The sequence below is a fragment of the Pelodiscus sinensis genome, chromosome 8, assembly GCF_052426305.1.
Source record: "Pelodiscus sinensis isolate ZL-2025 chromosome 8, ASM5242630v1, whole genome shotgun sequence".
NCBI lineage: Eukaryota > Metazoa > Chordata > Testudines > Trionychidae > Pelodiscus > Pelodiscus sinensis.
Genome location: NC_143059.1, coordinates 5,680,981 through 5,708,794, shown reverse-complemented (window position 1 = coordinate 5,708,794; position 27,814 = coordinate 5,680,981). Strand labels below are relative to the sequence as shown.

At 65.5% G+C, this 27,814-nt stretch overlaps 3 protein-coding genes and 1 long non-coding RNA gene across 5 annotated transcripts in view; 2 read left to right on the top strand and 2 right to left on the bottom strand.

Annotated features, from left to right (window-relative positions):
• The first annotated feature begins 1,075 nt into the window (after window positions 1-1,075).
• SPRN (shadow of prion protein) lies at window positions 1,076-7,816 on the top strand. The gene is made up of 2 exons (XM_089780041.1): window positions 1,076-1,216; window positions 4,959-7,816. Exon 2 carries the CDS (start codon window positions 4,977-4,979, stop codon window positions 5,400-5,402), a length of 426 nt encoding a protein of 141 aa, XP_089636167.1. The 5' UTR covers window positions 1,076-1,216; window positions 4,959-4,976; the 3' UTR covers window positions 5,403-7,816.
• An 829-nt stretch (window positions 7,817-8,645) lies between these two features.
• On the bottom strand, window positions 8,646-19,829 carry MTG1 (mitochondrial ribosome associated GTPase 1). Its single transcript, XM_075934676.2, has 11 exons — window positions 19,490-19,829; window positions 18,801-18,864; window positions 18,449-18,554; window positions 15,931-16,011; window positions 14,612-14,668; window positions 12,611-12,701; window positions 12,269-12,330; window positions 12,004-12,100; window positions 11,402-11,483; window positions 10,315-10,427; window positions 8,646-9,314 (listed from the first exon to the last, which is right to left on the bottom strand). Exons 1-11 carry the CDS (start codon window positions 19,827-19,829, stop codon window positions 9,217-9,219), a joined length of 1,191 nt encoding a protein of 396 aa, XP_075790791.2. The 3' UTR covers window positions 8,646-9,216.
• LOC142830357 (uncharacterized) lies at window positions 19,710-21,163 on the top strand. The gene is made up of 2 exons (XR_012905532.2): window positions 19,710-19,849; window positions 20,672-21,163. It is a non-coding gene; the product is annotated as an uncharacterized LOC142830357 (long non-coding RNA).
• Window positions 21,164-24,569: 3,406 nt separating this feature from the next.
• The window catches only part of PAOX (polyamine oxidase), a 40,430-nt gene continuing 37,185 nt past the window's right edge, over window positions 24,570-27,814 (bottom strand). For both annotated transcript variants that reach the window (XM_075934675.2, XM_075934674.2), the window contains exons 4-7: window positions 27,174-27,429; window positions 26,685-26,797; window positions 25,338-25,495; window positions 24,570-25,021 (exon numbers count right to left, since the gene is read on the bottom strand). In XM_075934675.2, the coding sequence (XP_075790790.2) occupies window positions 24,872-25,021; window positions 25,338-25,495; window positions 26,685-26,797; window positions 27,174-27,429 (677 nt within the window). In that variant the 3' untranslated portion in view covers window positions 24,570-24,871. The remainder of the gene's footprint in view (window positions 25,022-25,337; window positions 25,496-26,684; window positions 26,798-27,173; window positions 27,430-27,814) is intronic.

Genomic DNA, 27,814 nt, shown 5'->3' with positions numbered 1-27,814 from the left:
CGTGCCACACCACAACCCCTCCACACAGAGCACCCGTGTCACAACACAACCTGTCCACACAAAGCACCTGTGTCACACCACAACCCCTCCAAACAGAGCACCCGTGCCACAACACAACCTGTCCACACAAAGCACCTGTGTCACACCACAACCCCTCCAAACAGAGCACCCGTGCCACAACACAACCTGTCCACACAAAGCACCTGTCACACCACAACCCCTCCACACAGAGCACCCGTGCCACACCACAACCCCTCCACACAGAGCACCCGTGCCACACCACAACCCCTCCAAACAGAGCACCCGTGCCACAACACAACCTGTCCACACAAAGCACCTGTGTCACACCACAACTCCTCCACACAGAGCACCCGTGCCACAACACAACCTGTCCACACAAAGCACCTGTGTCACACCACAACCCCTCCACACAGAGCACCCGTGCCACAACACAACCTGTCCACACAAAGCACCTGTGTCACACCACAACCCCTCCACACAGAACACCCGTGCCACACCACAACCCCTCCAAACAGAGTACCCCACAACCTCTCCACACAGAGCATCAGTGTCACACCACAACCCGTGCAGGGGATGGTGGGGGTGGGGGTGCAGGAGATGGTGGGGGTGAGGGGTTGCAGAGGATGCTGAGGATGGGGGTGCAGGGGATGGTGGGGATGGGGGTGCAGGAGATGGTGGGGGTGAGGGGTTGCAGAGGATGCTGGGGATGGGGCTGCAGGGGATGGTGGGGATGGGGGGTGCAGAGGATGCTGGGGATGTGGGTGCAGGGGGGGTGCAGAGGAGCATCAGTGTCACACCACAACCCCCCATACACAGAGCACCCGTGCTGCACCACAACCCCCCACACAGAGCACCATGTCACACCACAACCCTCATGTCACACCACAACCCCCCATACACAGAGCACCATGTCACACCACAACCCTCATGTCACACCACAACCCCCCATACACAGAGCAGCCGTGCCGCACCACAACCCCCCCCCCCCAGCACCCCCGCCTCCCACACAAAGCCCCGCCGCACGCGCGCCCCCGCCCCCACCCGCCCCCGCGCGGGGCGGAGCAGGGAGCCGCGGCCGGGCTGCCGGCGCCGGGACCGGGACCGGGAGCGGAGCCCAGGACGGAGGGTCCCTCGTGCCCGCAGCCTCCATCGGCAGCGCGGAGCCCGGGCGGAGCAGAGCTCGGCCCCCCCGCCGGTAGGCAGCGCCCGCGTGTGTGTGTGTGGGGGGGGGCAGCGCTTGTGAGCGGGGAGGGGCGGTGTGTGCATGTGTGTGTGCATGTGTGTGTGTGTGTGTGTGTGAGCCTGTGCCGAGGGTGGGGTATGTAGGATGTCGGTGTGGGGATGAAGAGGCTGGCGGTGTGTGTGTTGGGGTGTGAGTATGGGCAGAGAACGGTAGGGGTGCAGGGGATGGTGGGGGTGGGGGTGCAGGGGATGGTGGGGTTGAGGGGGTATAGGGAATGGTGGGGCTGAGGGGGTGCAGAGGATGCTGGGGATGGGGGTGGGGGTGGGGGTGCAGGAGATGTTGGGGTTGAGGGGGTGCAGGGGATGGTGGGGGTGAGGGGGTGCAGGGGGATGGGGGTGGGGGTGCAGAGGATGCTGGGGATGGGGGTGCAGGGGAGGGGGGGTGCAGAGGATGCTGGGGATGGGGGTGCAGGGGATGGTGGGGATGGGGGGTATAGGGGATGGTGGGGTGGGGGTGCAGGGGATGGTGGGGATGGGGGGTGCAGAGGATGCTGGGGATGGGGGTGCAGGGGGTGGGGGTGCAGAGGATGCTGGGGAGGGGTGCAGATGATGCTGAGGGTGAGGGGGTGCAGAGGATGGTGGAGTGTGTGAGCATGAATATGTGTGGGTGCCACAGATGAGGGATGTGTGTGGGTGTGTGCAGAAGATGGTGGTGCATGTGTATGTGCACAAGGATGAAGGAGTGTTGGCATGGAGCGTGTGGAGGATGGTAGGCTGTGTGTACAGTGGATGGAAGGGGGCATGTAGGATCGTGGTGTGTGCGTGCAGAGGATGGCAGTGTGCGTGTGCATGGGTGTACGCACAGAGGATTGCTGTTTGTGGGGTGTGTGTGCGTGCAGAGGATGGCAGTGTGTGTGCAGAGGATGGCAGTGTGTGTGTGTGTGCAGAGGATGGCAGTGTGCGTGTGCATGGGTGCATGCACAGAGGATTGCCGTTTGTGGGGTGTGGGGGCGTGCAGAGGATGGCAGTGCGCGTGTGCATGGGTGCACGCACAGAGGATTGCCGTTTGTGGGGCGTGGGGGTGTGCAGAGGACGGTGAGGGGGCTGGCCCTGCCAGGATGCCAGTGGCAGGAGCTCAGCTGGCTGGGAGCGGGCACAATGGGACCATGCCCTGGGCTGCCTTTGCCAGGGGGTGGGCAGCGAGCCACTTGGGGGAGGATGGGCCCCGGCTGCAAAGCGTACGGGGATGCCCGCAGCTGCCGGCCCCAGAGGACCAGCAGGGACGGGGGCACTGCGCTGCCAAGGCAAGCCCGGCATGTGGGGCAGGAATGGGTCCCCGGCACAGGCTGAGGCCTCGGCTCTGGGGAGGGGCTCGCTGCTCCGCTGGAGCTGAATCTAGTGCTCGTTGCTTGGGAACGGAGGGGCCAGGCCTGTGCCCTGAGCAGCCGGGGCGGTGGCAGGGATCCGGGGGGGCGGGGAGCCGGGTTCCAGCCCTCACCCCCTCTGGGAGCCAGACACCAGCCTCCCTTTTGTGCCCAACGCCCCTTCCCGGCAGGCAGCCCTCTCCCCTCTCCCTCGGCGCGGCTCCCCCATCACCGGCTCCGCGCTGCCCTGCCCCGGCACTGGGCCCTCTCCGCCGGCCCTGCGGCTCCAGCCCTGCCCGCCTGGCGCCCAGGGGGACGTGGCTGAGCCCAAGGGGGCCCCTTGCACAAGTGCTACCCCTGTGAAGGGCCCCGGGCCCGTGCGCCTGGGCTCCGGCGTGCAGGGCCACAGGCCGGGGCATCCCTTCCCTGCCCCGCAGCTCCCAGCCCCGCTGCCTCGTGCTCCTCAGCAGCGTCGCTCTCAGAGGGCTGGGGTGGCCAGAGCTGATGGCGTCGCCCGTTGGTCCCTGGCCTTGCACGGCAGCCTGGAGCCCTGGGCTCCCCCCTGCGCAGGGCGAGGTGGGGATGTGGGAGGCAGGACGCAGTGCGGGGCCCTACAGGAGGGAGCCTGGAGCCTGGAGCCCGGCAGGGCTGGGCGCGAGGTGCTCGGGCCACAAGGCGGCACCCAAATCGCTGCCTGCGGGGTTCCCTGCTGCCAGCCAGCAGCCCGGGCACTATGAGCCGCCAGCCGGGACCCGCCTGGTCTGCACAGGGCCCTCACCACGGCCTGCCACGCGAGAAGGGCACGTGGCAGCCCCCGTCCACCCCGAGCTCCTGCAAAGCCAAAGGGCCGGGGCAAAGCCCAGCCCGAGGGAAACGCCCAGACACCCAGAGTGAATAGCAAGTGATGGTCAATGGTATCTCCTGCCTGGCAGCCCCCAGCCCCCATTTCATGAGCTCCCCACCCCCACTCCAGCCCTCTGTGCCCCACATTCCCAGCACCTCACTCCAGCCCCCTGCCCCCCACATTCCCAGCACCTCACTCCAGCCCCCTGCCCCCTGCCCCCCCACATTCCCAGCACCTCACTCCAGCCCCCTGCCCCCTGCCCCCCCACATTCCCAGCACCTCACTCCAGCCCCCTGCCCCCCCACATTCCCAGCACCTCACTCCAGCCCCCTGCCCCCCACATTCCCAGCACCTCACTCCAGCCCCCTGCCCCCACAGCCCCCCCCCCCTTCCCCCCCAGCCCAGCCCCACACTCCCAGCCCCCTGCCCCCCCACATTCCCAGCACCTCACTCCAGCCCCCTGCCCCCTGCCCCCCCACATTCCCAGCACCTCACTCCAGCCCCCTGCCCCCCACATTCCCAGCACCTCACTCCAGCCCCCTGCCCCCACATTCCCAGCACCTCACTCCAGCCCCCTGCCCCCCCACATTCCCAGCACCTCACTCCAGCCCCCTGCCCCCTGCCCCCCCACATTCCCAGCACCTCACTCCAGCCCCCTGCCCCCCCACATTCCCAGCACCTCACTCCAGCCCCCTGCCCCCTGCCCCCCCACATTCCCAGCACCTCACTCCAGCCCCCTGCCCCCCCCCCCCACATTCCCAGCACCTCACTCCAGCCCCCTGCCCCCTGCCCCCCCCCCACATTCCCAGCACCTCACTCCAGCCCCCTGCCCCCCCACATTCCCAGCACCTCACTCCAGCCCCCTGCCCCCTGTCCCCTGCCCCCCCAGCCCTCCTGCCCCCTGCCCCCAGCCCCCCTCCCCACTCCTGCCCCCTGCTCCCCACATTCCCAGCACCTCACTCCAGCCCCCTGCCCCCCCACACCCAGCTCCTCCCAGCCCCCTGCCCTCCCACATTCCCAGCTCTGACCCCACTCCTGCCCTTGTACCCCCACATTCTGCAGAGACCTCCCAACCCCCCCCAGCCCCTAAACTCCTGTATTCTCTGAGCTACCCCAACCCACCCACATTCCCTGGGCCCGCCCCCCTCGGCACCCCTTGTGGCGGGAGGCAGTAGGTCATGGCTAGGAGGCGCCGGGGGGCAGTTCGGAATTGAAGATTTCCGTCTGAAGCCGCCCAGGCTGGCTTTGAGGGGCGGTGCTCGTCCCTGCCTGGGATCCAGGCCGCGGGGACCCCCCGCCTCCCCCCAGTCGGCGCCAGCTGAGCCCAGCAGCCCATCGCTCAGGCACAGGGCAGCTCAAGCGCAGCCAGACCAGAGGTGCAGGCGAAGGGGGCTTTACCATGGGCACCCAGCTCTGGGCAGGGGCGTGGGCCCTCCGCAGCCCAGTCTGAGCGCGGGCACAGCGCCTAGCCGGCCCAGCCGGGGGGGGGAGGGTGCCCCCCGCCCGGAGCCTGGTGCTGACGTGCCCCCCGGTCTCTCTCGCCGCAGGTGCGGGGCAGCGCTGGGATGAAGAGGCGCACGGCCACCTGCTGGACACTCCTCCTGCTGGCTGCCTTCTTCTGCGACAGCGTCACCTGCAAGGGCGGGCGGGGCGGCGCCCGGGGGGCAGCCCGGGGCGGGGCGCGGGGCATGGCCCGCAGCCGGGCCAAGTCCGCCCCTCGCTATGGCTCCTCGGGAGCGGGGCTGCGGGTGGCAGCGGCGGCGGCGGCAGGTGCGGCGGCGGGCGTGGCGGCGGGAGCGGCCGAGAGGAGGCTGAGGCTGGCCGGGGAGCTCGGCCCAGACGATGACTCCGCGCTCCAGGACGGCAACAGGACGGGCAGCGGCGTGTACAGCTACCGCTCGTGGACCTCGGCGGCCCGGGCCCGGGACACCGCGCACCTGCTCATCTCCCTCGGCCTGGCGACGGGCTTCTTCCAGCTCCTGCCGCTGTGAGGGCCCCCGGCGCCCGCCCCCCCGGCGGAGCCTGCAGAGCCAGCCCCACGGTGGGGCTGCTCTAGCTCCCGCACTGCCTAGCGGGCTGGGCCGGAGCCGCTGTCAGGGAGCAGCTAGGGCCTGATCCCGCAGGGCTGTGCTGGTGGCTCCGGGGAAGGCAGGATGGCACCGTGGGGACAGGGCGAGCTGGGGCAGCTGCCGGGGGTGGCACCAGGCTGCTGGGCGCTGCCGTCACTGCAGCTTGGGACGTTCCCACTTGCTCTGATTGACATGAACATTTCCCAAGGCTGCCCTGCCACCCTGAGCCATGTGGGCCCGCAGGCTGGGGTGTGGTCATGAGGGGCGGGGCTCCAAGGGGTGGAGCTTGGGCCCCCAGGGGTGGAGCTTGGACCCCCAGGCTGGGGTGGGGCCATGTCTCAGCACCAAGGAGCTGTTGCCAGTCCCCTGCCTCTGGCCCCCTCTCTCCCGCGGAGCTGGGGTGGCATGGGAGGGAGGCCAGAGCCACTCCATGCACCCGTGGGGCGGCAGTGGAGGCAGGCTGGGGGCACAGCTCCATGTGGATGCCCATAGGTGGCCAGGGCCAGTGGGGAGCTGGGACTCCGAGCCAGCCTGTCACAGTATGGGGGGCTGGTGGTGCCGGGTGTGAAGCGGGAGCCAAGCCCACCCCCCTACCCAGTCAGACCCCAGCGCTGGCTGGGGATGGTGCCCATTGTTTCTGGAGGCAAGGCTTAGAGCCGCCTCTCGCAGGATCCCCCCGACTGCCGGACACCGGCCCTGGGGCCCGACCCACGGACAGTCAGCGACACCCCCAGGAGGTCCTGGCCCGCCACGTCCCACCGCGCCAGGCTGGACCGGCGCTGCCAGGCCACGTCCCAGCAACTACCCCGGCTGCTTTGGCAGGGGCGGGACGGCGGGGGCATTACCGGGCGGGGCTGCCCTGGAGAAGGGCGGGCGCAGGTTTGCAGGCGGCAGAAATCCAGTCTCGGTGCTGAAGGGCTGGCTGCGTCCGGGGTAGCCAAACGGGCTCTGGGTACTGTGCCCATTGGCGGGGGAGGCAGGCCCGGAGGGGGGACACGCTGCATTGCAAAGCCAGCGCAGCGGGGACCCCCCTCGTCCCTGCCCTTGGGGCTGTGGGAAAGCGAAGAGCCTGTGCCCTCCGGAGCAGGGGCACGGGGAGGGCTGGGCCTGGCCCCTGCTGAAGACAATGCCAAGATGTTAAGCCAAACACCGGGCAACGTCCAGGGAAGCCGGCCTCCCCCCGGCCCTCTGCGGCACGGGCCAGACAGAGGCATCCTTGGCAGCTAGACGCTCAGCGGGCCTCCGGGGGCGTCAGATCAGCCGGGGAACCAGCGGCCTCCCCCTGCGGCCGGTGCAGAGCCGAGGCTGGAACTCAGGGCTCGTTTCCCGTGTGTGCCCCACGTCCTGCGCCTCCCCCTTCCCCTCCAGCCCCAGGAGCCCGGCGAGGGCCAACCCGCCTTCTGCCCTGCTAACTGGTTGCACAAAATCCCTTCCAGCAAACCAGACCTAATGCCCCAGGCTCTGGCCTGGCAGGCCCACACTGGGCCATGAGGAATGTGCCAAACGGACGGGCCCTGGCTAGCCTGCCTCTTGCCAGATGACACGCCCCTCCTTGGGCAGGCACAGAGCCCAGGCAACCGCCCCCCTTTTTCCATTCATGTGCGGAACACATTTTATTCTGAGCCCTGAGCATGTGCATACGTGCACCACCCATAGCAACACACATGCTGGCTGGCACCTGCATCTCCCCTGGGTGGCTGCCCGAGCACTCAACTGAGAGAACCCAGGAGTCCTCTGTCCCATAGCCCCGTGCGGTCTAGCAAGGGGCCAAATCACAGGGGCAGGCCCCAGCCAGAGACCCAAGAGCAGGGCTGTGCTGCTGGAAACCCAGACGGCCAGTAACTCTGTGCAGCTGCTGTCCCAGCCGGCAGGGCGGGGAGGGGCTCGCAGGCCTTGGCAGGACGCAGGCAAACCCAGATTGGTTGGAAGCTGCCTCCACCCTGCTCTGGCTCCAGCATTTCCCAGCACAGCCAGGGGGGTTCACGCGTCCCAGCCCTCGCAGCATTGTCACCAGGAAGAGGGGACGTGCTCTCCCGTCTGGGGGGGCTGGTCCTGCTCTGCATAGGCCGGGGGAGGGGGCTGCACGCTTCCCGTCGATTGGCTTGGGCTCCCCAGGCGCAGTGGGGCGCGCTGCCTGGCATGGGCACGGACACGCAGGCGCTGGCCCCTCCGGTCCGTGGAATCACTGGGCTTTTCTAAAGGCCCTCGAGCCAACTCCCCACTTGCCCCACAAGCACCCCCTGCCCTGCCCCCGGGCTGCTCCTGCACTCACCTGGCGTTAACGTTCCGTGTCTGTGACGGGTTTACACGTGTGTGAAATAAAGCCTAGGAGGAGAGTCTGACTCGCTGGGAGCCAGGGGAGGGACGTGCCCGAGCGGTGCCGCCTCCTGGCACCAGAGGGAGGGGGGGCAGCTTGCACACACCCCTTTGGGGCTGCCCCCCGGCATGGAACCTTTCCCTGCACGGCTGCAGGCGTCTCACCCGTCACCCTGCGCGGCTCTGGGTGCAATAGCTGGGGCGTGCCCCAGGGGCTGGGGAGGTTGCTGAGCCAGGCCGAGGGTTCTCCCAGTCCAATGGCCGTGGACGTCCCGCAGCCCCTCCCGCGTTCATTCGCCCTCGCAGCCAGAGATGGGGTCGGTCAGATGGGACTCCTGTGAAGAACCCGCCCCGGGATTGCTGGGCCAGCCCCTCGCCTGTGGGCGAGCTCCAGGGGCGTTCGAGCCCTCCCACCTGGAGTTGGGGCTCGTGCAGTGGACACCCCCCGCTGCCTGGGCCGTTCCAGGAGCCAACTGGCCTTCCTGCTAATCACCGGCACCTTGTTTCCAGCCTGCTGGAGTCAGGCCAGTGTCCCTACCCCAGTGAGAGCTCCGCCCACCGCTGCCCAAGGGACGCAGGGGCCCTGTGACAGCGGGATCAGCTTCCTCCCCCTCCCCGCCCCTGCAGGGAACCAGGAAAGGGAGCTGGTGTGCAGGGAGCCCTCGCCCTCGAGGGGGAGCTGCTGGGGGCCCTGGGGTGGTGTGTGAAACCGAAGGAGGGTTTACAGCCCAGCACGTAGCCCCCCGGGAGTGCCACACACAGCAGCTGGCACGCTGCCCCAGCGTGCTCACAGGGCCAGGGTGGGACCACATTCAATGGCCCACCAAGCGCAGGAGCAGAGGGCTCAGGTTTCATTACATGCCCCAGCTTTTATTTTAAACTCAGCTGCCCCGGCTGTACCTGCCCCGGGACCCAGGACCCGGCCCCCGCCCCGAGCACGCACTGGCCCGGCAGGACAGCAGACGAGGGCTCGCCCAGAGGCCCCGGGAGCCCCTAGGCCCGCGCTGTGGGATGGGGCAGCTGGCTCGTCGAAGGGCCCCTGCAGGGCGGGCTCCGCTCTTCCAGGAGATGCAGCACAGACCCAAGGGAGCAGGGGCAAGACAGGGCCCTGCACTGCCCCCAGGTCTCCCCCAACCTGCCACACAGCACGTGGGAGTCCCTGGGCCAGGCTCTGATCACAGACTGGGGGCAGTGGGCGGGCAGCCCACCCCAGTGATGATGGGGGCCCAGGCGGGGAAGCCAGACAGCCCCAGGTGCAGGCTGCCCCCCAGCCCAGGCCGCATGGACCCCGGAACTGCGTGTGCTTGGGACAGAGGGGAGGGGAACAGCACGGGCACTCAGCCCCCTGGGGCAGCACTAAGGGGACAAGGCAGCCCCAGCAGGTCACCGACTGCCCTGCACTGGCTGGGCGGGGCGGGGCTCAGTCCAGCAGCACCTGGCCCAGCTCGCCCTTGCGGAAGGTGCGCAGGAACTCGTAGGCGGCCGCAGGGTAGTCAGGCGCGATCACGTTCACGTCCCCTGCAAGAGAAGGCGAAGGCTGGAGGGACGGGGGAGCCCATGGCCGAGCCCTGCACCTCTCGACAGGCTTGAGCCCCCGACGGCAGACACGCCCCAATGCAGGCTGGAGGGACGGGGGAGCCCATGGCCGAGCCCTGCACCTCTCGACAGGCTTGAGCCCCCGACGGCAGACACGCCCCAATGCAGGCTGGAGGGACGGGGGAGCCCATGGCCGAGCCCTGCACCTCTCGACAGGCTTGAGCCCCCGACGGCAGACACGCCCCAATGCAGGCTGGGGCGGCAGAGCTGGCCCCGGGCGCTGCCCGGCCCCGGCTCCATGTGAACCGCCAAGGTGCTGGATGGCTTCCCCGGGACACCCCCCCCCCCCACCCACTCAGCAGCCTCCACTGCCCCACCGGGCAACTCCCGCCAGCCTCCCCTCCCCCTGGTGCCGGCTCCATGGCCTGGCCACAGCCCTTCCAGCAAACACCGGAACTGGCGGTCGGCAGCCGGCAGCAACTGGGCCGCTCCCCATCTCCCCGCCCCCCACGCTCTCGGGCTGGGCCGCTCCCCATCTCCCCGCCCCCCGCCCTCTCGGGCTGGGCCGCTCCCCATCTCCCCGCCCCCCGCGCTCTCGGGCTGGGCCGCTCCCCATCTCCCCGCCCCCCGCGCTCTCGGGCTGGGCCGCTCCCCATCTCCCCGCCCCCCGCCCCCCGCTCTCTCGGGCTGGGCCGCTCCCCATCTCCCCGCCCCCCGTGCTCTCGGGCTGGGCCGTTCCCCATTCTCGGGCTGGGGGGCTCCCCAGAACACTCAGTTGGCAGTGGGTGAGGCGTTCTGCTTCTCTCTCCCACCCATAGGCTCGCCCTCCCCTCCCTTGGGGCCTGCGGATGGCACACCCTGAGCACTGACTCACCTCCCCCAGACTCAGCACCTGGCATTGGGAGGGGCACACAACCCCGCTGGCTGGGGCTCCGGGCTCTCGCCTGTGCCCCCACGGGTCCCCGGCCTGCGGGGCACTCACCTGTCCCTGTGAGCACCTTCACTTTGTGCGTCTTGCCCAGTTTCAGCGCCACCTGCTTGAGCACGCTCTCAATGTCGTCGCTGGGCGCGCCCAGCCCGTAGCGCTCCACGTAGCTGTGCCGGGCAGCGAGAGCAGGTTAGCCCCACCGGGCGCCTCCCCTGCACAGAGCAGCTCAGCCAGGGCCCAGCAGGCAGGGGGCTGCAGCCCCAGGGCGGGGGTCACTGCCCACGGCGCCCTCGAGCGAGGGACGTCGAATCCCGCTCCACTGCTTAACAGCCAGTTCTGGGCCAAGAGCTCCACCCTACCCAATGGGGCCAATGCTTGCCAAGGCGCTAGGCCTCAGCTGAGCCCGGACAAACTCGCCGCAGGGCACCGCCCATTCCCCCGGTGCACGGGGGGCGCGGAGCCCCATGGGCAGAGCCTCTGCATCACACACTGGTCAGGTCTCTAACGCCCGCTCCAGGGTCCGCAAGGTTTGCTCAGCATGGGGGAGCCGTCTCCTGCCCGCCAGGACGGCGTCCCGCAACTCAACGAGGCCTTGTGGGGCAGCACAGCAGAGCCTGGGTTACCTGCCCCTCACACCCACCGAGAGGCAAGGGCTCGCCCCGCCGGCCGGCATTCTGGGAGAAAGGCGTAACCCTCGCTAAGGAGAAACGCCCGTCTCCTGGGACTCCGCCAGGGCTGGGCGGAAGGACGCTCCGAGCTGACAGGCCGCTACACTGGTCAGCCTCGAACACACCCGCGTAGAGACGCTGGGCCGCATGGAAGAGCTCTCCTTTCTCTGCCTTGCTAATACACCCGCCTGCTCTGACGAGACGGACGGGGGCCAAGGGGACGGGCTGTGGTAAGACAGGCCTATTGTTTCAGGGGCACCCCTCCAGGCAGCTCACGGCGGGGGCACGGTCGGCCAGCTCACAGCACGAGTGGGCAGACGCCCCCGCCGCATCCCTGCCAATGGCACGCACAAGAGCAGAGGCCGAGGCAGAGCTAAGGGGCGGCGCTGGGGAGACGTGTCCTCCAGGACCGGGGAAGCCCCAGACACCCGCCCCCGAGGCCCTCCCCAGCCCGGCGCTCAGGAAGTGCTCACCAGAACAGCTGCTGCTTGTTCAGGGTGTACAGCAGGTAGTCAGCCATGACGTCCTCGCCCACCAGGTGGTCCCGGATGGCCCCTGCGAGACAGCGCAAACCTGAGTGCCAGCCACCCATGCAGGACAGGCCCCCTGTGCTGGCCTGGGAGCTGGGCCTCCACCCCAGCCCCACAGACCTGCCGCCGCCCGCTCTGGGCCCAGCGTGGCCAGCCTGAGAGTGCACGCAGGGGACGCTGATCCCCAGGCCCACCCCAGGGCCAGGCCGGTCCCGCTGAGCCCTGGAGCCCTGGAGCCACCCCAACCCTGGCCCGCCAGCCCCAGCAGCTGCAGCTCAGACAGCCTGGCCGGGGGCGGGCGGGGCAGGAACGCCCTGGGCTGCAGCACACGCTCCCCTCCCTAGACAGCTGGAAGCAGCAGCCTGCCCCGAGCTGGGCTCCTCAGGGAAGGGGACAGGCAGTGTCTCTGCCCCCAGCACCCGGCAATGGCACATCTCAAAGCAGGGGCCGTGTGGCCTCCACCCCCGCCCCGCCATGGCCCCGCCCGGCTGAGCGTGAGGACAGCTCCTGGCCAGACGCAGCTGCAGCACCGAAGCCCTTCTCACCGCACAGGGCCAGCTTCATGCCGGCCTCCACGCTCTCTATCCTCGGAGCCAGCACCCCGGGCGTGTCCAGCAGGTACATCAGGGGCCTCTCGGAGACCTAGACCGGCAGAGACGGGCCGGTGAGGGGCTGTGGGGGACCGAGCGGGGCCAGCGCAGCACTCTGACCAGAACGGGGGGATCCCCAGCCGGCTTGGGACCGGCGCACGACAGCTCCCTGCCTGTGGCCAGCTCAGGGCCCCTGAGGCCACGCTCCCGAGAACAGTACCTGGATTCTGGTGAGCACGGCCGTGGTGATCCCCGGCTCGCCACCGACGCGGGAGGCTTTCCCTTGGGGAAAAGGAGAGGCCCCGTCAGCAGGAGAAGGAAGACGCCCTCTGCCGCCCCTGGGGCCTCCCAGCTAAGCCCGGGCTCAGGCCAGCCCGGCTCAGCTCGGGCCACTGAACGGCCAGAGAAAGAGGCTGCCGGCAGGGCGGGGTCAGCAGTGGGAGAGGGCTGGGCCACGAGGAGGGCTGACGGACCCACCCCAAGGCCACTCATAGCCCCCAGGGTGTGTGCCCTGAAGGCAGGCAGGGGGCGCGCTCCCCCCGGGCCCGGCGCCAGGACCCACCCTTCCTGAGGTGCAGCCGCCGCATGGAGTTGATAAGGGAGGATTTGCCCACGTTGGGCACCCCGATCACCAGGATGCAGTACTCTATGTTCTGGAACAGAAGGGAGATGGATGAGCCCTCCTCCCTTGGCAGCAATGCCAGGTGGCACCGCGCCAGGCTCCGCCTCCCACCCAGCCAGCCCCACATCCTCTTGGGGCACCGCGCCAGGCTCCCCCTCCTACCCAGCCAGCCCCACATCCACTGGGGGCACCGCGCCAGGCTCCCCCTCCCACCCAGCCAGCCCCACATCCGCTGGGGGCACCGCGCCAGGCTCCCCCTCCCACCCAGCCAGCCCCACATCCGCTGGGGGCACCGCGCCAGGCTCCGCCTCCCACCCAGCCAGCCCCACATCCGCTGGGGGCACCGCGCCAGGCTCCGCCTCCACCCAGCCAGCCCCACATCCGCTGGGGGCACCGCGCCAGGCTCCGCTTCCACCCAGCCAGCCCCACATCCGCTGGGGGCACCGCGCCAGGCTCCCCCTCCCACCCAGCCAGCCCCACATCCGCTGGGGGCACCGTGCCAGGCTCCGCCTCCCACCCAGCCAGCCCCACATCCACTGGGGGCACCGCGCCAGGCTCCGCCTCCCACCCAGCCAGCCCCACATCCGCTGGGGGCACCGCGCCAGGCTCCGCCTCCCACCCAGCCAGCCCCACATCCGCTGGGGGCACCGCGCCAGGCTCCCTCTCCCACCCAGCCAGCCCCACATCCGCTGGGGGCACCGCGCCAGGCTCCCCCTCCCACCCAGCCAGCCCCACATCCGCTGGGGGCACCGCGCCAGGCTCCGCCTCCACCCAGCCAGCCCCACATCCGCTGGGGGCACCGCGCCAGGCTCCCCCTCCCACCCAGCCAGCCCCACATCCGCTGGTGGCACCGCGCCAGGCTCCGCCTCCCACCCAGCCAGCCCCACATCCGCTGGGGGCACCGCGCCAGGCTCCGCCTCCCACCCAGCCAGCCCCACATCCGCTGGGGGCACCGCGCCAGGCTCCGCCTCCACCCAGCCAGCCCCACATCCGCTGGGGGCACCGCGCCAGGCTCCGCCTCCACCCAGCCAGCCCCACATCCGCTGGGGGCACCGCGCCAGGCTCCCCCTCCCACCCAGCCAGCCCCACATCCGCTGGGGGCACCGTGCCAGGCTCCGCCTCCCACCCAGCCAGCCCCACATCCGCTGGGGGCACCGCGCCAGGCTCCGCTTCCACCCAGCCAGCCCCACATCCGCTGGGGGCACCGCGCCAGGCTCCCCCTCCCACCCAGCCAGCCCCACATCCGCTGGGGGCACCGTGCCAGGCTCCGCCTCCCACCCAGCCAGCCCCACATCCGCTGGGGGCACCGCGCCAGGCTCCGCCTCCACCCAGCCAGCCCCACATCCGCTGGGGGCACCGCGCCAGGCTCCGCCTCCCACCCAGCCAGCCCCACATCCGCTGGGGGCACCGCGCCAGGCTCCCTCTCCCACCCAGCCAGCCCCACATCCGCTGGGGGCACCGCGCCAGGCTCCCCCTCCCACCCAGCCAGCCCCACATCCGCTGGGGGCACCGCGCCAGGCTCCGCCTCCACCCAGCCAGCCCCACATCCGCTGGGGGCACCGCGCCAGGCTCCGCCTCCCACCCAGCCAGCCCCACATCCGCTGGGGGCACCGCGCCAGGCTCCCTCTCCCACCCAGCCAGCCCCACATCCGCTGGGTGCACCGCGCCAGGCTCCGCCTCCACCCAGCCAGCCCCACATCCGCTGGGGGCACCGCGGCAGGCTCCCCCTCTCATGCAGCCAGCCCCACAACCGCCAGGAGCACTGTCCCAGGCTCGCCCACATCCGCCAGGCGGCATCCCACCAGGGTCCCCATCCCGTCTGCCAGGCTCCCCACCACCCTGATCTAGCAGGTGGCACCACACCAGGCTCCCCGCCCCCTCCAGGTGTCACCCCCATATGCCAGGCAGGAGAGAGCGCCCCTGCCCCATTCTCACACTGACCTCAGCTCTCTGGTAGCGCTGGCTGTGGCTGACCAGGTCGGTGATGAGGGGGACGACCTGTGAGGCAGTACAAAGAGAGGCTAAGCAAAGCGCAGGCGGCTAGGACCCTGCTGAGACCCCTCATGTCCAGTGGAGCTAGGAGCAGCTAGGCCGAGCTTATTGGAGGGACAGGCTTGCTTCCTGCTGCAACACACTAGCTAGTGGCAAAGTCGGGCCCAGCCTGCAGCTGGCCTGCGCTGTAACACAGCTCGAACTGGAGCGGCTTCCCAATCAGGCGCCAGCAGGACGGACAGAGATAGGGTGGGGGAGTCCTCCCTAGCCAGCTTTCGCTTCCAGTTGTGTTCGGATAGAACTGATGCCCAGCCGTAAGGCAGACAAAGTGGGGGAGACTGGAAGCCGTCATTCCCACGGGCGTGCAGCGTTTTGGGGGGCTACTAGTTCAACAGCGATCATCGGCCAACCAGGGAAGAGCTCTCCTACAGAGACAGGCCTTTTCCGTTGGTAACTATCCTTCCTCCGGACCAGTCTCTGCACATTAACGCTGAAATGTCCAATGATCACCCCCGGACTGTCAGCTGCTCTCTGTGACTCACAAACCCGCTGGGCAGTGTCTAGCTTAGCAAGGCCTCATTGCAGCCAGGGCATGCTGTCCACGCTGCAGGGCGCATTATTTCGGGGCCCTGCCAACCACATACACCGAGAGCAGGAAACACACAGGTGGTTTTGTCCCCCTGAAAATGGAAGCTGCTCTTCTGCCCTGCACAGGCTGTATGCCAAGCTCCTTCTGCATGCACAGACCGCCCAGGCAGGGCAGAATTGGGTGCTGTAGCCATCAGCTCCCTGACACCTGCTCAGAAGGCACCACGCCAAAGCCCAAATGCCTGTTCGGCGCCCCATGGCCTGCAGGGCTGAGAGGCCTGAGATGTGGCTGCACGACCCGTAGGGCCACTTTAACGTTTAAAAGAATCCTACATCTGCCTGTACCGCAGCAGCTGTGCCTGCCTCCAGGGCACTGCTCTGAAAGGCGTGCTGTACCGGTGCCAGCAGGCCGTGCTGCCCATGCGGTCTCTCAGCAAGCCCGGGGCACGCGCACTCACATAGAAGAGATGCTCCAACTGGCAGCAACGCAAGCCCCCTGGGGCGTGGAGATTCAAACTCCGAGGCTGTGTTCGCGGAACCCGGGAGTAAAAACGCGCCGCAGGCAGGCACTAATGGACTCAGGTCTCACTGGGGTGCTGAACAGCCCATTGCAGCACGACACGCCCTCAGGCCCATGCAGTCGCGTGGTGGAGCCGCTGTTCGAAAAGACGGGCCGTTACCTTCTGGACATTTTCATCTTTGACGCAGTTGGTGAAGAGGACGTTTCTGAGCCCTTCCTGCTCCAAGTGCTCCAGAATTCTCTAGGAAGGAATGCGAGAGATTTCCAAGGCAAAGAAAGCAATCAGTGCCCTCCGGGGTTAATTGCGGTTCGGTCGCTCAAGCAGGAGCTGAGTGGGCTGACGTGAGCAGTCGCCCCCAGCTCTCCGAGTCCCACTTCGCTCAGCAGGCACAATGCTAAAACGCAGACGCCTGTTCAGCTCCCCGCGACCTGCCTGGAAAGCACAAACGCTGGCCAGCTCAGACAGGCAGACAGCTCCTGTGAGAGACATGGAGTCTAGCTCCCTGGCACTGTGCCTCTCTTTCCCTGACTGGAGAATGGGGGTGACCGAGCCAGCATAGCGCACAGGGGTGCGGTGAGGGGCAGGGAGTGTTATATGGACACGTTCTCTGCAGGAGCCTGCAGGATGAATCCAGCATCGTTCAGCCAAGCGAGGACAAGATGATCCTCCCAGGGGTATAACAACAGCAATAACAACTCTGCCGCCTCCGCCACACAAGGACCCCGAGCCCGTGGGGCTTCTGCCCTGGCCCAGAGGGGTAGCTCTCTAGACTTGGCCTGTCTGCTTGTTGGCAGTCTAGCAGAGCGCAAAGAGATGGTACAAACACAGCGCTAGCAGCAGATCAAGCTGTCGGCAAGGGTGCCCAGGACAGGTCACTGAACAGCCAGGTATGGTTAGTCAGGGAGCATTGCTGCCAGCTGAGCGAAGGAGCTGCCCATGAGGAACCTAGCTCCCCCACTGCACACAGGAATTGGCTCGGAGCCCCTGGATAGTCTCTATAGAGAGCTGCAGCTGGCTCACACTAGGAACGCAAACAGGTAACTGGTTAATTGGTTCCTCGGGAGCAGCCCCCTGCCCACAGCAGGGCCAAGGGCTGCTCCAGCCCCATGGGGCCCCCATGCAGAGCTGCCAGCCAGCAGCCTGTCCTGCATGGCTGGGTTGGGGCTAGGAGCCAGCAGCAGCTCCAGCCAGGCTGGAGTGGTCTCTCACCCAGGATCTTGCTTTAGCCAGTTAACCAGTAGGGAACCTAACAGTTAACGGTTAAGTTGGCCTGATGGTTGGCTGGTTAACTGATTAATCAGGATTTTACATCCCTAGCTCAGACCTGTAAGCAGAGCATGGAAGACATGGCCTGCCGGTCGAGGGAGTTGGATCTCCTTAGCGCCATCTCGATGGACTGCTGGCCACATCCTGCAGCCACAGCCTGGTGCTGGGAGTTGGAGGGTTAAAGCAAGAGAGAGCAAGGGACGCTGCTAAGGTGAAAGCCTTACTCCATACTTCCCGTTTCAAACACTTCAACTAGCTTTCCTTTCTTCTGGGTCTTTCATAAAAGGGCAAAAGAATGTTTCATGGCGTGTTTGACACAGTAATAAGCAGGCCAAAGCCTCCATATACCAAACTCCAAACCTTGTTTAACACTGTTTAATGTTGGACAGCGACTAGACCATATGAACATATTTGGTCCACAAATTCCCTCCACATTAACACAACAGATCCACGAGGGGATCTGTGGACTCATAGGCTACGTCTAGACTGGCATGATTTTCCGGAAATGCTTTTAACGGAAAGTTTTCCATTAAAAGCATTTTCGGAACAGAGCGTCTAGATTGGCACGGACACTTTTCCGCAAAAGCACTTTTTGCAGAAAAATGTCCGTGGCCAATCTAGACGCGCTTTTCCGCAAAAAAACCCCGATCGGCATTTTCGCGACAGGGCTTTTTTGCGGAAAACAAATCTGAGCTGTCTACACTGGCCCTTTTGCGCAAAAGCTTTTGCGCAAAAGGACTTTTGCCCGAACGGGAGCAGAATAGTATTTCCGCAAGAAGCACTGATATCTTACAGTAGGAAGTCAGTGCTTTTGCAGAAATTCAAGCGGCCAGTGTAGACAGCTGGCAAGTTTTTCTGGAAAAGTGGCTGATTTTCCAGAAAAATTGGCCAGTCTAGACACAGCCATAGGCTGGTACCAGAGCCTCTAACATTAGGTGCCAGACCTGACCATGCTCTCAATGAAAAGCCCAATTCTCCTGTGATAACAGGAAATACAAGTGCACGAGGCTGCTTGTAATTGGTGAGCATTGCCTATGGCTACTGCAGACAGCGTGTTGCCCTGCCAGGAGGGAACATATGGCTAATGCCCTCATGGCAGATCTACACTTAAAACACTGTAGCGCTTCAGGGAAGATGCTACCTCACTGACAGGAGGGCTTCCCCCGTTGACATTGCTACTGCTTCTCACAAAGGTGGATTAGCTGTGCTGTCTGCACAGGTGGTTAGGTTGGTAAAACTGTTGCTTAGGGATGTGGTGCGACACACTGCCACAGAGGTAAGTTTATTGTCTAGACCTGGCTCAGTCCAAACATTGACTCTGGATTACAAAGTGAAGCCGTGTCGGTGCATTAAACAATAGGAAGATGCTGGTGAAGAGTGGGAGAAGAACCACTTTGAACTGGGCTCTTACCGCTTTGTGAGTCAGATCAGCCAGGTCCATTTTGTTCAGCACAAGCAGGTGAGGTCTGATTCCCAGGGCTTCGTGGAAGGCTGGGTTTCGGCCTGAGAATGGGATGTGTTATTGCTAAGGAAGCCAGACAAGTGAGATACCCACAATGATGGGAAAGGGCCCAGCCTACAGCGTTCCACCCCATCGGAGACTCTCACCTCCCGCAAGGTAGGATCCTGCACCCCGTGAGGCCCTGTCTGGGGAAAGAGGCAGTGGGGACCCTCCGGGCTGCGTGCAGCTCTGGGGCTATACACATTGCTCCACACAACCAGGGTCCACTGTGCTGCATAGGCTCCAGCCACCAAAGGATATGCGGGCATCGTGCACCTCAACGATGCAGTCCACTTTGCGCAGCGTCTCCTTCATCTGCCGCAGGCCTGCCAAAGCAGAGAAGTGTCAGCCAAGAGACGGGCTTGTCCAGTGTTTTTCCCGGGAAATGAAGGGGAGGAGGTTCAGGGCTAACGAGGGGCGTGACTGTTGAGGCTGCATGTGCACAACTTCGCATTTATCACGCTCAAATTCTATCTGTACAACGATGGGGAGTAAAACAGCTGTTCCCACTCAAGAGCGAGATCTCGGCGACACTGCGGAAAGCTCTCTGACAAGCCGAGGGGAATATCGACAACCGGGCAGGCGGGAGCCGGGATCGACCCGCCGGGAAACGGGCAGCCAAGGGGGCAGGGTCTATGACACCTGGGAGAACAGCCAATGGGGGGGGGGCCTGGCCCCCCAGCACCGTGCACAGCAAAGGGGGGGCAGGCAGGCCAAGCAGCGGGGGGGGGGCGGTGAGAGGGGGGCAGGCGGGGGGGGGGAGTCAGAACTGCCCCCCCCCTGCGGGGAAGCGGGGGGGGGGCTGCCCCAACCCTTCCTCAGGCTGGGGGGTCACGTGGCCAGTGCCCCCCCCCCAGGCCGCGGGCCTCATCGCGCGACTCCCGGAGCCGGGGCTTCCCGCCACCCGAGTATCGCGAGAGCCGGGGCGGGGTTCGGCCCTCCCCCCCCCACCTTTGGCCATGTGCCCCGGGAACCAGGCGGCCACGCTCCGGCCGCCGAAATCGAAGCTCTGGCGCCAGGCCGCCCGCAGCGCGCCTGCCGCCAGCCGCATCGCGCCGGAACCAGCCCGCCCGGGAACGGCCCCGGCCGGAGCGCGCCTCCCGCAACTCCCCCCGCCCGGCTTCCGGTTCCGGGCGCACACGGGCCCCGCCCCCTGAGCGCTCGGCTGCGCTGGGGCGGCTGGGAGGAGCCAAAGCGTCACGCGCGGGGCAGCAGCCCCGCGACCGTGGGATCCCCCGTCGCCTAGCAACAGGGCCGGCCAAGGCGCATCTCCCGCGCCACCTCCGGCCATGAGGGGCGCGGCTAAGTGACGTATGAGGGTAGGGGCGGGGCTTGATGCCTGTGGGAAAGCGCCGGAGGGGGCGGCAGCTGCAGTTCTGTGAGGGGGGGGCTGGTACCGGGACAGGCCGGGGGGGGGCTGGTACCGGGACAGGCCGGGGGGGGGGGGGGTTGGTATCCGGGACGGGGCTGGTACCGGGACAGGCGGGGGGGGGGGGGGTGCAGATTGGTACCCGGGACAGGCGGGGGGGGGTGCAGATTGGTACCCGGGACAGGCCGGGGGGGGGGTGCAGATTGGTACCGGGACAGGCCGGGGGGGGGTGCAGATTGGTACCCGGGACAGGCCGGGGGGGGGTGCAGATTGGTACCGGGACAGGCCGGGGGGGGGGGGTGCAGATTGGTACCGGGACAGGCCGGGGGGGGGGGGTGCAGATTGGTACCCGGGACAGGCCGGGGGGGGGTGCAGATTGGTACCGGGACAGGCCGGGGGGGGGGGCGGGGGGGGGGTGCAGATTGGTACCCGGGACAGGCGGGGGGGGGGTGCAGATTGGTACCCGGGACAGGCGGGGGGGGGGGGCAGGGCTGGTACCGGGACAGGCCGGGGGGGGGTGCAGATTGGTACCCGGGACAGGCGGGGGGGGGGTGCAGATTGGTACCCGGGACAGGCCGGGGGGGGGGGTGCAGATTGGTACCCGGGACAGGCGGGGGGGGTGCAGATTGGTACCCGGGACAGGACGGGGGGGTGCAGATTGGTACCCGGGACAGGGAGAAGGGGGCGGATGCCAGGTGCAGGCTGGCTCGTGAGCGGGGCGGGATACTGACCTTTCTCCCGTGACCCCCTCTCTCTCCCCCCAGGCAGCGATGGCAGAGCCGCAGCGCGAGGGGCAGCCAGGGTGTGGTGCGAGATGTACAGACTCATCCCCTGGCCTGCCAGCCACCTCCCCCGCAGTTGGGGTAGCTCCTCCCAAAGACGCCCCTGCCAGGGCCACATCCCCTGGGCTGGGCACAAGCCCCTTGCCCAGGGCAGCTCCCCCCACAACCTCTCCTGCCATGGCATCACCCCCTCTGCCAGGCATAATCCCCCCTGCTGGGGAGACTCCCCGCAAGCCAACTGAAGCTATGCCCCCCACGCCAGCCGAGGCAACGCTCCTGCTGCCGCTGGATGACGTGCGCTACCAGATCGCTTGCACTAACTGGTACTAGAGCTGCCCAGCACCACACTACCTGGAGAGCAAGTCCCAGACCGGGCACCATGTTGTCCCCAGCAGCACCTGAGTCACTGCACTTGAAGAGACAGCCTCCTGCTGCTGCTGCATCTGATGCTTTGAATAAAGAGCCAGGATCAAGGCTGTTGCATTCCTGCTCTTCTCTCCTGCTTCTAGGTTCCCAGTTCTACCAGCTTTCCTGCTGATCTTCCCAGGTCACCTGGACAGCAGCCCTGGCATAGCCCTCGGGCCTTAATCCTCACCCACAGAAACTGTCCCTCTCGAGGGGCCATATCCCTCTCTACACCTTCCCCCTCCCCCCATGCACATGGCCTTCCTACTTGAGGGAAGCCTTTCACCCGTACAGAATCCTTTTGACTGGTGCAGCAGAGATGGAAGAGTCTGGGAGAGCGGGGCTCAGAGATTTCCATAGGTCAGACTCCTCTGCAGTGTGGTCACCCTTCCCCTTTCTCCTCCCAGTCACACAATAGGAGGCCCTGCATCTGAAAATCCAGTGGGCACAAACATCTGCACAGAGTGTAGGAAGTGTGCAGTGTTGGGAGCTTCATTTGGCCTGTGAGACTGCAGAGAACAGGCATGACATGTGTTCAGTAGGGGGCGGTTCCTAACCATATCCCCAGAAAACTTGGGACAAATGCACGCATTTCCTTTGTCCCAGGCTTCTGGGAGCATGGGAGTCTCTGATGCTGACAGCCTTTTGGAGGAACTAAGCTTCACTGCTGTTCCTTCATTCTACTTTTTGCTAGGTAGCAAAAGCCACCTCCCTCAAACAGCTATCCTTGGTGGCTTCTCTCGGGCATGCTCTCTGCTGCTTTTCTGAGCTTTGTGCTTTATCAGCTAAGTCAAGAACACACAGTATGCTGACTGCACCACTTTCAGAATCAACTTCGCTTTTTGCTGGATTTGTACTTTACCCTAGCAAAAGATAGTGCCTTCAACACTCACCCTACCTAACTGAGCTAGAGTTCAACACGTAGAACCAGATTTTTTTTTTTAAATGGGCATACATTCCCTCATCCATTGCTCTGATACTCAAAAACAGGGAAACGCTTTTTTAAAAAATACTGCCCTTGGCCAGAAAGAAAGCCTAAAGAACTGCATGAGGTTTGGAGAGTGCTGAGTGCCCAGAAGCGGGGTGAGAACAGAAACCACCATGTAGTCTTGTCTGGAGACGTTGGGGCTGTCTGTCTCTGCTATTATTTTTGCTGCATACCTCCTGAAATGTTCGAGTTACCAGTGCCTTGTACACAGGGGAAAGCAGAAAAGCATGCCTACTACACATGGCTACGCAGTAAGATTTCTCCAGCCAGCGGAAATGCACAGTCTTTCAAACGATGGAGCTTTCAGGGCATGTGAGATCTGAGCTTGTGCCGTAGGGCTACTGAAAACTGCTGAGAGAGTGGTTCCCACGCATACTTAATCTCGCTTCCCTTCTTTGTGTGCGTATTAATTCATGCTTCCCACCACTCTGAGTCCCAGCTAACAGCCAGCGCTCTCCAGCTGCCCAGCTCTGAATGTTTTTCCCTTAAAGTTTCTCATGCTCCCTCCCCCAAGAATACATTCCTCACTCCCCAATTTGAAAACCTCTGGTGTAACACCTCTTCCTGCTGTACAGGAGGGGAGCAGAGCATGGCACTTTGTTCAGCCTTAGTTTTCAAAGAACTGGGGCTCAGAGTACTGGCCTGAAACCTGCCCCTTACACGGCCCACCCCCTTGCAGACGGCCTTGGCCCATCACCGAGCATTCTGCTGGATTCTCACGCCTGGCACTGCTCATTTCTACGTTACGGGTGACAGCCCCAGAGGGTCCATTGCGTTCCAACCACAAGGGGCTCTGCCTAGCAAGCTGGACAGGGGGCACCCCTTTGCAGTGATTTACTGCCTGGGCCGTTTGTAGCAGACCCTCTGTCGTCCTCGGGCTGCTGGTGGTGGAGCACGCCCAGCTGGCGGTGTTGTGGGTAGGGACAGGAGGTCATTGGTGTTCCCAGCTGAGGAACAGGGCCATGGCTGTGGGATGGAAGGGTTCCTGGGGTTGTTCTGGATGGAACAGTACCACAGAGCCAGGCTGGTGGCCCCATCCCCCACTCACTTCAAACCCTCCGTCCTTCCCGTTGCCACGTGCCCAGCTCACGCATCTCTCGTGGAAGCACAAGGAATCAGCTCCCTCCTTCTGTCCTAGATCGTCCCAACAGAGTCACTCTCCTGCTCCTCACACCAACAATCTCCTTTCCCTGCTGTCCCTCCGAAGCGAGAGCTGCTTCGATAGCACCAGAGGGGACTGCAGGGCCCCAACCCCTGTGGAGTCCCACCACTCGCTTCTCCTCTCCCTCCGTGCTCCTGGGAGCCTCAGCGCCTGGGATCAGGCTGGGAATAACCCCCGCTGACTACGAGTGACTCCGCCCCACGCCTTTTCCATGCCTCTGCTGATGGAAGCTGCTGGACACCAACTCTCCAGGCAGAGAAGAGCCCCCACCCACAGCTGCATGTCTGTCCCTGCTAACTCAACCTCCCACTTGCCCTGACTCCATAACCTTGGCATTCCTGGTGCTCTCAGCCCATCTCTTCTAGCTCACAGCTGGACTGATGTGAGCTAGAAGAGATGGGCTGAGAGCACCAGGAATGCCAAGGTTATGGAGTCAGGGCAAGTGGGAGGTTGAGTTAGCAGCTGTGTTCGGAGGAAGGCTAACCTGGAATTGGTCTTTGCCTGGAGCCAGGCAAGCTGAGGCCAGACTGCTCGCTGCTCAGGACGTGCGGGTAGACGGGTGCGGGCGTCTCCTGCTGCCAGCAGGAGACGCTCGGGCCCCGAAGAGCAGCACGTTCCAGGCCTTTGGGCACCAGGAGCCAAGTGCGCTGTGGTGACCCTGCTCCTCTCCCTGTCGGAGCCGCCCATCCTGCGAACAAACCCCTGGACACCAGAGAACTCGCGCTATGGCCAGCAGAGACGGCTGCCCCTTGGTTTCCCTTGGGCTGTACTGCCTGGATGCGGTGCTGGTGGCTGAGAGGCAGAGCACACAGCTCATTCCTGCCCGCACAGGGCCACCGGGCCTTTGGGACACTGACACCCGCCCCCCCAGCCCAGGCAGGCAAGGGGCCTCTCACTTTTTGTCCTCTCCAAGTTCTGCTGGCAGTTTTCCTGCAGCCCTTCCATGGACCAACCCCCCCTCCTCGCGATGGGACTGTCCCTTATGGCCTGAGTAGGCATCAAGCCCCTGTCCAGTGCTTGTAGCAGGGTGTGTGGGTCATACAATTACACCGCCTGTCTCAGGAGCGGCTGGGGTTGGGGCCTGGTACGTGGGTCACACAATTACACTGCCTGTCTCAGGAACGGCTGGGGTTGGGGCCTGGCGCGTGGGTCACACACCGCCTGTCTCAGGAGTGTCTGGGGTTGGGGCCTGGCGCGTGGGTCACACAATTACACTGCCTGTCGCAAGTGTGTCTGGGGCTACATTGACGCGGCCTGTCTCAGGAGTGTGCTGGCTACCTCGTTCCTCTCAGGAGCAGGCAGGGAAGACAAACTGGACGCACAAAGCCCTAAGGACAGAGGTTTACTCGTTATGACTGAGCCCTCCATTGCATAGCCAGGTGGCCTTTCCATGCCCCACTCCCCGCTGTCCGAGTGGGCGCCAAAGCTCCTAGAGCTGGGTCCAAATCTGCCGTTAGTCTGATCCCAGGGCGATGAGACACAAGCCCTGAAGAGCGAGCGAGCCGGCTAGAGACACTAACCCCTTCGCCTGGCCACGGCAAGGGCCCGAGGGAACTGGAGGTCGAGGGATGAGCTGGAGACGGGAAGCCGCCACCTCCCGGCAGCAGGGAGAAGCGAGCAGGCGGCCTCAGAGCCGAGGCTTGTGCTGGTGGGATTCGGACGGGTCGTACAGGCCGAGCAGACGGTCGGCCTCTCGCCAGCCCGACAGCAGGGCCCCGTGCGTGGTGGAGTAGAAAGTCCGGTGCGTGGCTTCTCCGGCAAAGAGCACCTGCAGCGGCTGCAGCGGGAGGGGCAGACACAGGAGTACACACCATTAGGGCTTTGCTGCGGGACCCCCACGCCCAGTGGCTGCACTACGGCCGGGGGAGACCCAGCTCCACGACCTTCTGGTTAAGCCATCGAAAAGCGGGGCTTCCCGAAGCAGCGGATCCCCATGGCATTTCCATGCCAAGTTCCCCACCCCACTGCCCTTGGCACGCTCGCCACCGTCCAGGCATCTAGCTGGGCTCAAAGCTGGCAAATGCCAGCAGCTGGGGCGTGGTCCGCCCCCTCCGCAGAGCTCCGGCTGTGCTCAAGGCGAGCAGCGCCATTACCCTAGGGTCAGCGGCGTCCTCGGGGAGGGGCTGAGCCAGCGCGTCGATGTCGTCTCCCGAACTGCCCACGGCCACGTAACTGTAGGAGCCCCGGGTGTAGGGCGCACTGTGCCACTGCGATCTCAGCACCTTCTTCGGCGGGGCGAGGCCGGGGTTCCCTGCACCACAAACAGCAGCTGAGCGCCCAGCATCTACCCGCGCTAGGACCGGGCATGCAGGGCTGTCCAGCCACTCACCCTAGCAACCAGAGCGCGGGGGAGGCACCCTAGCAACCGGGCACCCTAGCAACCAGGCACCCTAGCAAATGGCGCACCCTAGCAACCAGAGCACGGGGGAGGCACCTTAGCAACGAGAGCACAGGGGGAGGCACCCTAGCAACCGGGGCACCCTAACAACTGGAATGCAGGGGAGGCATCCTAGCAACCTGGCACCCTGGCAACCAGAGCGCGGGGGAGGCACCCTAGCAACCGGGCACCCTAGCAACCAGAGCGCAGGGGAGGCACCCTAGCAACCGGAGAAGGGGAGGCACGCTAGCAACTGGCGCACCCTAACAACTGGAGCACAGGGGAGGCACCCTAGCAACTGGCGCACCCTAGCAACCGGAGCACAGGGGAGGCACCCTAGCAACCCGGCACCCTGGCAACCGGAGCAGGATGAGAAGGGGCATGCCGGGAGGAATTTGGGGTCCCGCCCGCAGTGCTGAGGCTGTGCTAGCGGATAAGGAGAGGGACGATGCCGTCTGCGGAGGCATCACTCCCAAAGTAGGCCAGGGCCGAAGAGCCAGGTCGCCACTCCATGCCCGGCAGGCAGCTCTGCAAACCGAGGCAGGGCCTCACGCTTGGACGAGTGCGGCTAATCTGGCACCTCGAGGGTGAGCTCTTCCCCACGGGGTGGGTGGCCCATCGATGGGGGAGAGGAAGGGACAGTTGTCCGGGTCTGGAGCCCGGCGGAGCGCTGTGCCACATGCTCCGGGAAGAGCTAAGGGCTAGGGAGTGGGTCCAGGCAGCGTTGAGGGTCGGCTGCCCTCCGCCCCGCCCCTTGCAAAAGCCTGGCGCTGGCCTTCCCCCACCTTGCTCAGGGGTCCCAGCTCTGCTGCCCATGGCGAAGACCCCTCGGCTTCCGGTTCAAGGCCTCCATTTGCAAAAGGGACGAGAGCTTGGGGGAGGGCTCAGCTGGAGTCAACACAAAGAGGCTGATGATGGGGACTGGGGGTGCCTGGCACTTGCTGAAAACCAGGTCCCTTTAAGGCCAATCGAGCGGGGGCCCAGGCTGCTGGCCCCTTGAAGAGCGCAGAGCGAGGTGCAGGACAGCTCACGCCTGGGCCAGGCCCTGCTGGAGAGGGGGTACCTGTCAGTCGCCGGATGACGTCCGTCAAGACTGTGAGAACTTCAGCATCACTCAAGGTCTCCATGTACTCCGATTCCTTCCCAGCAAGGAAGCCACAGAGGATGTGTCCATACCTAGGAAAAGGCCATTTCTATTAGGGGAACAACTTCAGTCCAGAGCGGGGAGCTGCTCGGAGTGGGGGAGGCAAACAGCAGCGGCCCCACCTCCGCAGAGAGCAAAGGCAACTGCTAGGGTCTGGCAAAGCTACGGTTTGCCCTGCATATGTCTCCTGGTATCCTGCCCTCCACCCCTTCCAAAAGAGCACAGCTAGTCTCCCCGCCCCCACCCGCGGGGCCCAAGAGATGCGAGTTCTCAAGGGGCTGAGCTGGTGGAGTGAGAAAAGCCACAACGCTGCCACGACCTAGTTCCCTAAAGCTGGCGCCAGGCATGTTCTAACCCCCGAGTACCCCAGAAGCCGGTTCCCGTGTCCCAACGCAGCCCCCCGCCTACCGCTCTGGTGGCTGGAGGACCACGAAGACAACCAGTTTTCTGAACCAGCCGGCCTGCAGGTCGGTCTCAGCCTCGGCCAGGGGAGACTCGTCCTCCCAGACAGCCTCGATCAGCTGACAGTCCGCCGGCCAGAAGGGCTGCTCAAACTCCAGGAAGATCTTGTTGTTCGTCCCAAAGCCCAGGCGTCGGACGGCATCGGCTTTCCGGGGCGGCAGCGGCGGGTGGAGAAAGGTCTCGTGATGCTCCTTAAGGAACCCTACAAAGGGAGAGGAGGTCACCTGTCTTCCCTGCCGCTGCCTCCCAAGCCGGAGCCGCCTGGCACAGGGCTGCCCACGGCTACGTGCTGCCAGCTGCCCAGGCGTGGGCGGTGAAGCCAGGGGGTCAGGGAAACATTGGCAGCGCCTGTCGCCCTGCCGACAAAGGGTCCTTTGTGGCCCCGAGGAGCCGAAGGCAGCAGCCCGGGATAGAGTTTCGCCTGCACTGGTGACGGGATCAGACTCCGCTGGGCAGGCTGGATTTTGTCCCCAGATGGGCAGCAGCGAGTCCCGCCCCACGTGGCTGGGGGCAGGGCAGGCCGCTGTCAATCCGGGGCCCAGCCGTGGGGCAGACAACGGGCTCGGGCCACGTTTTGCTCCTGGCAC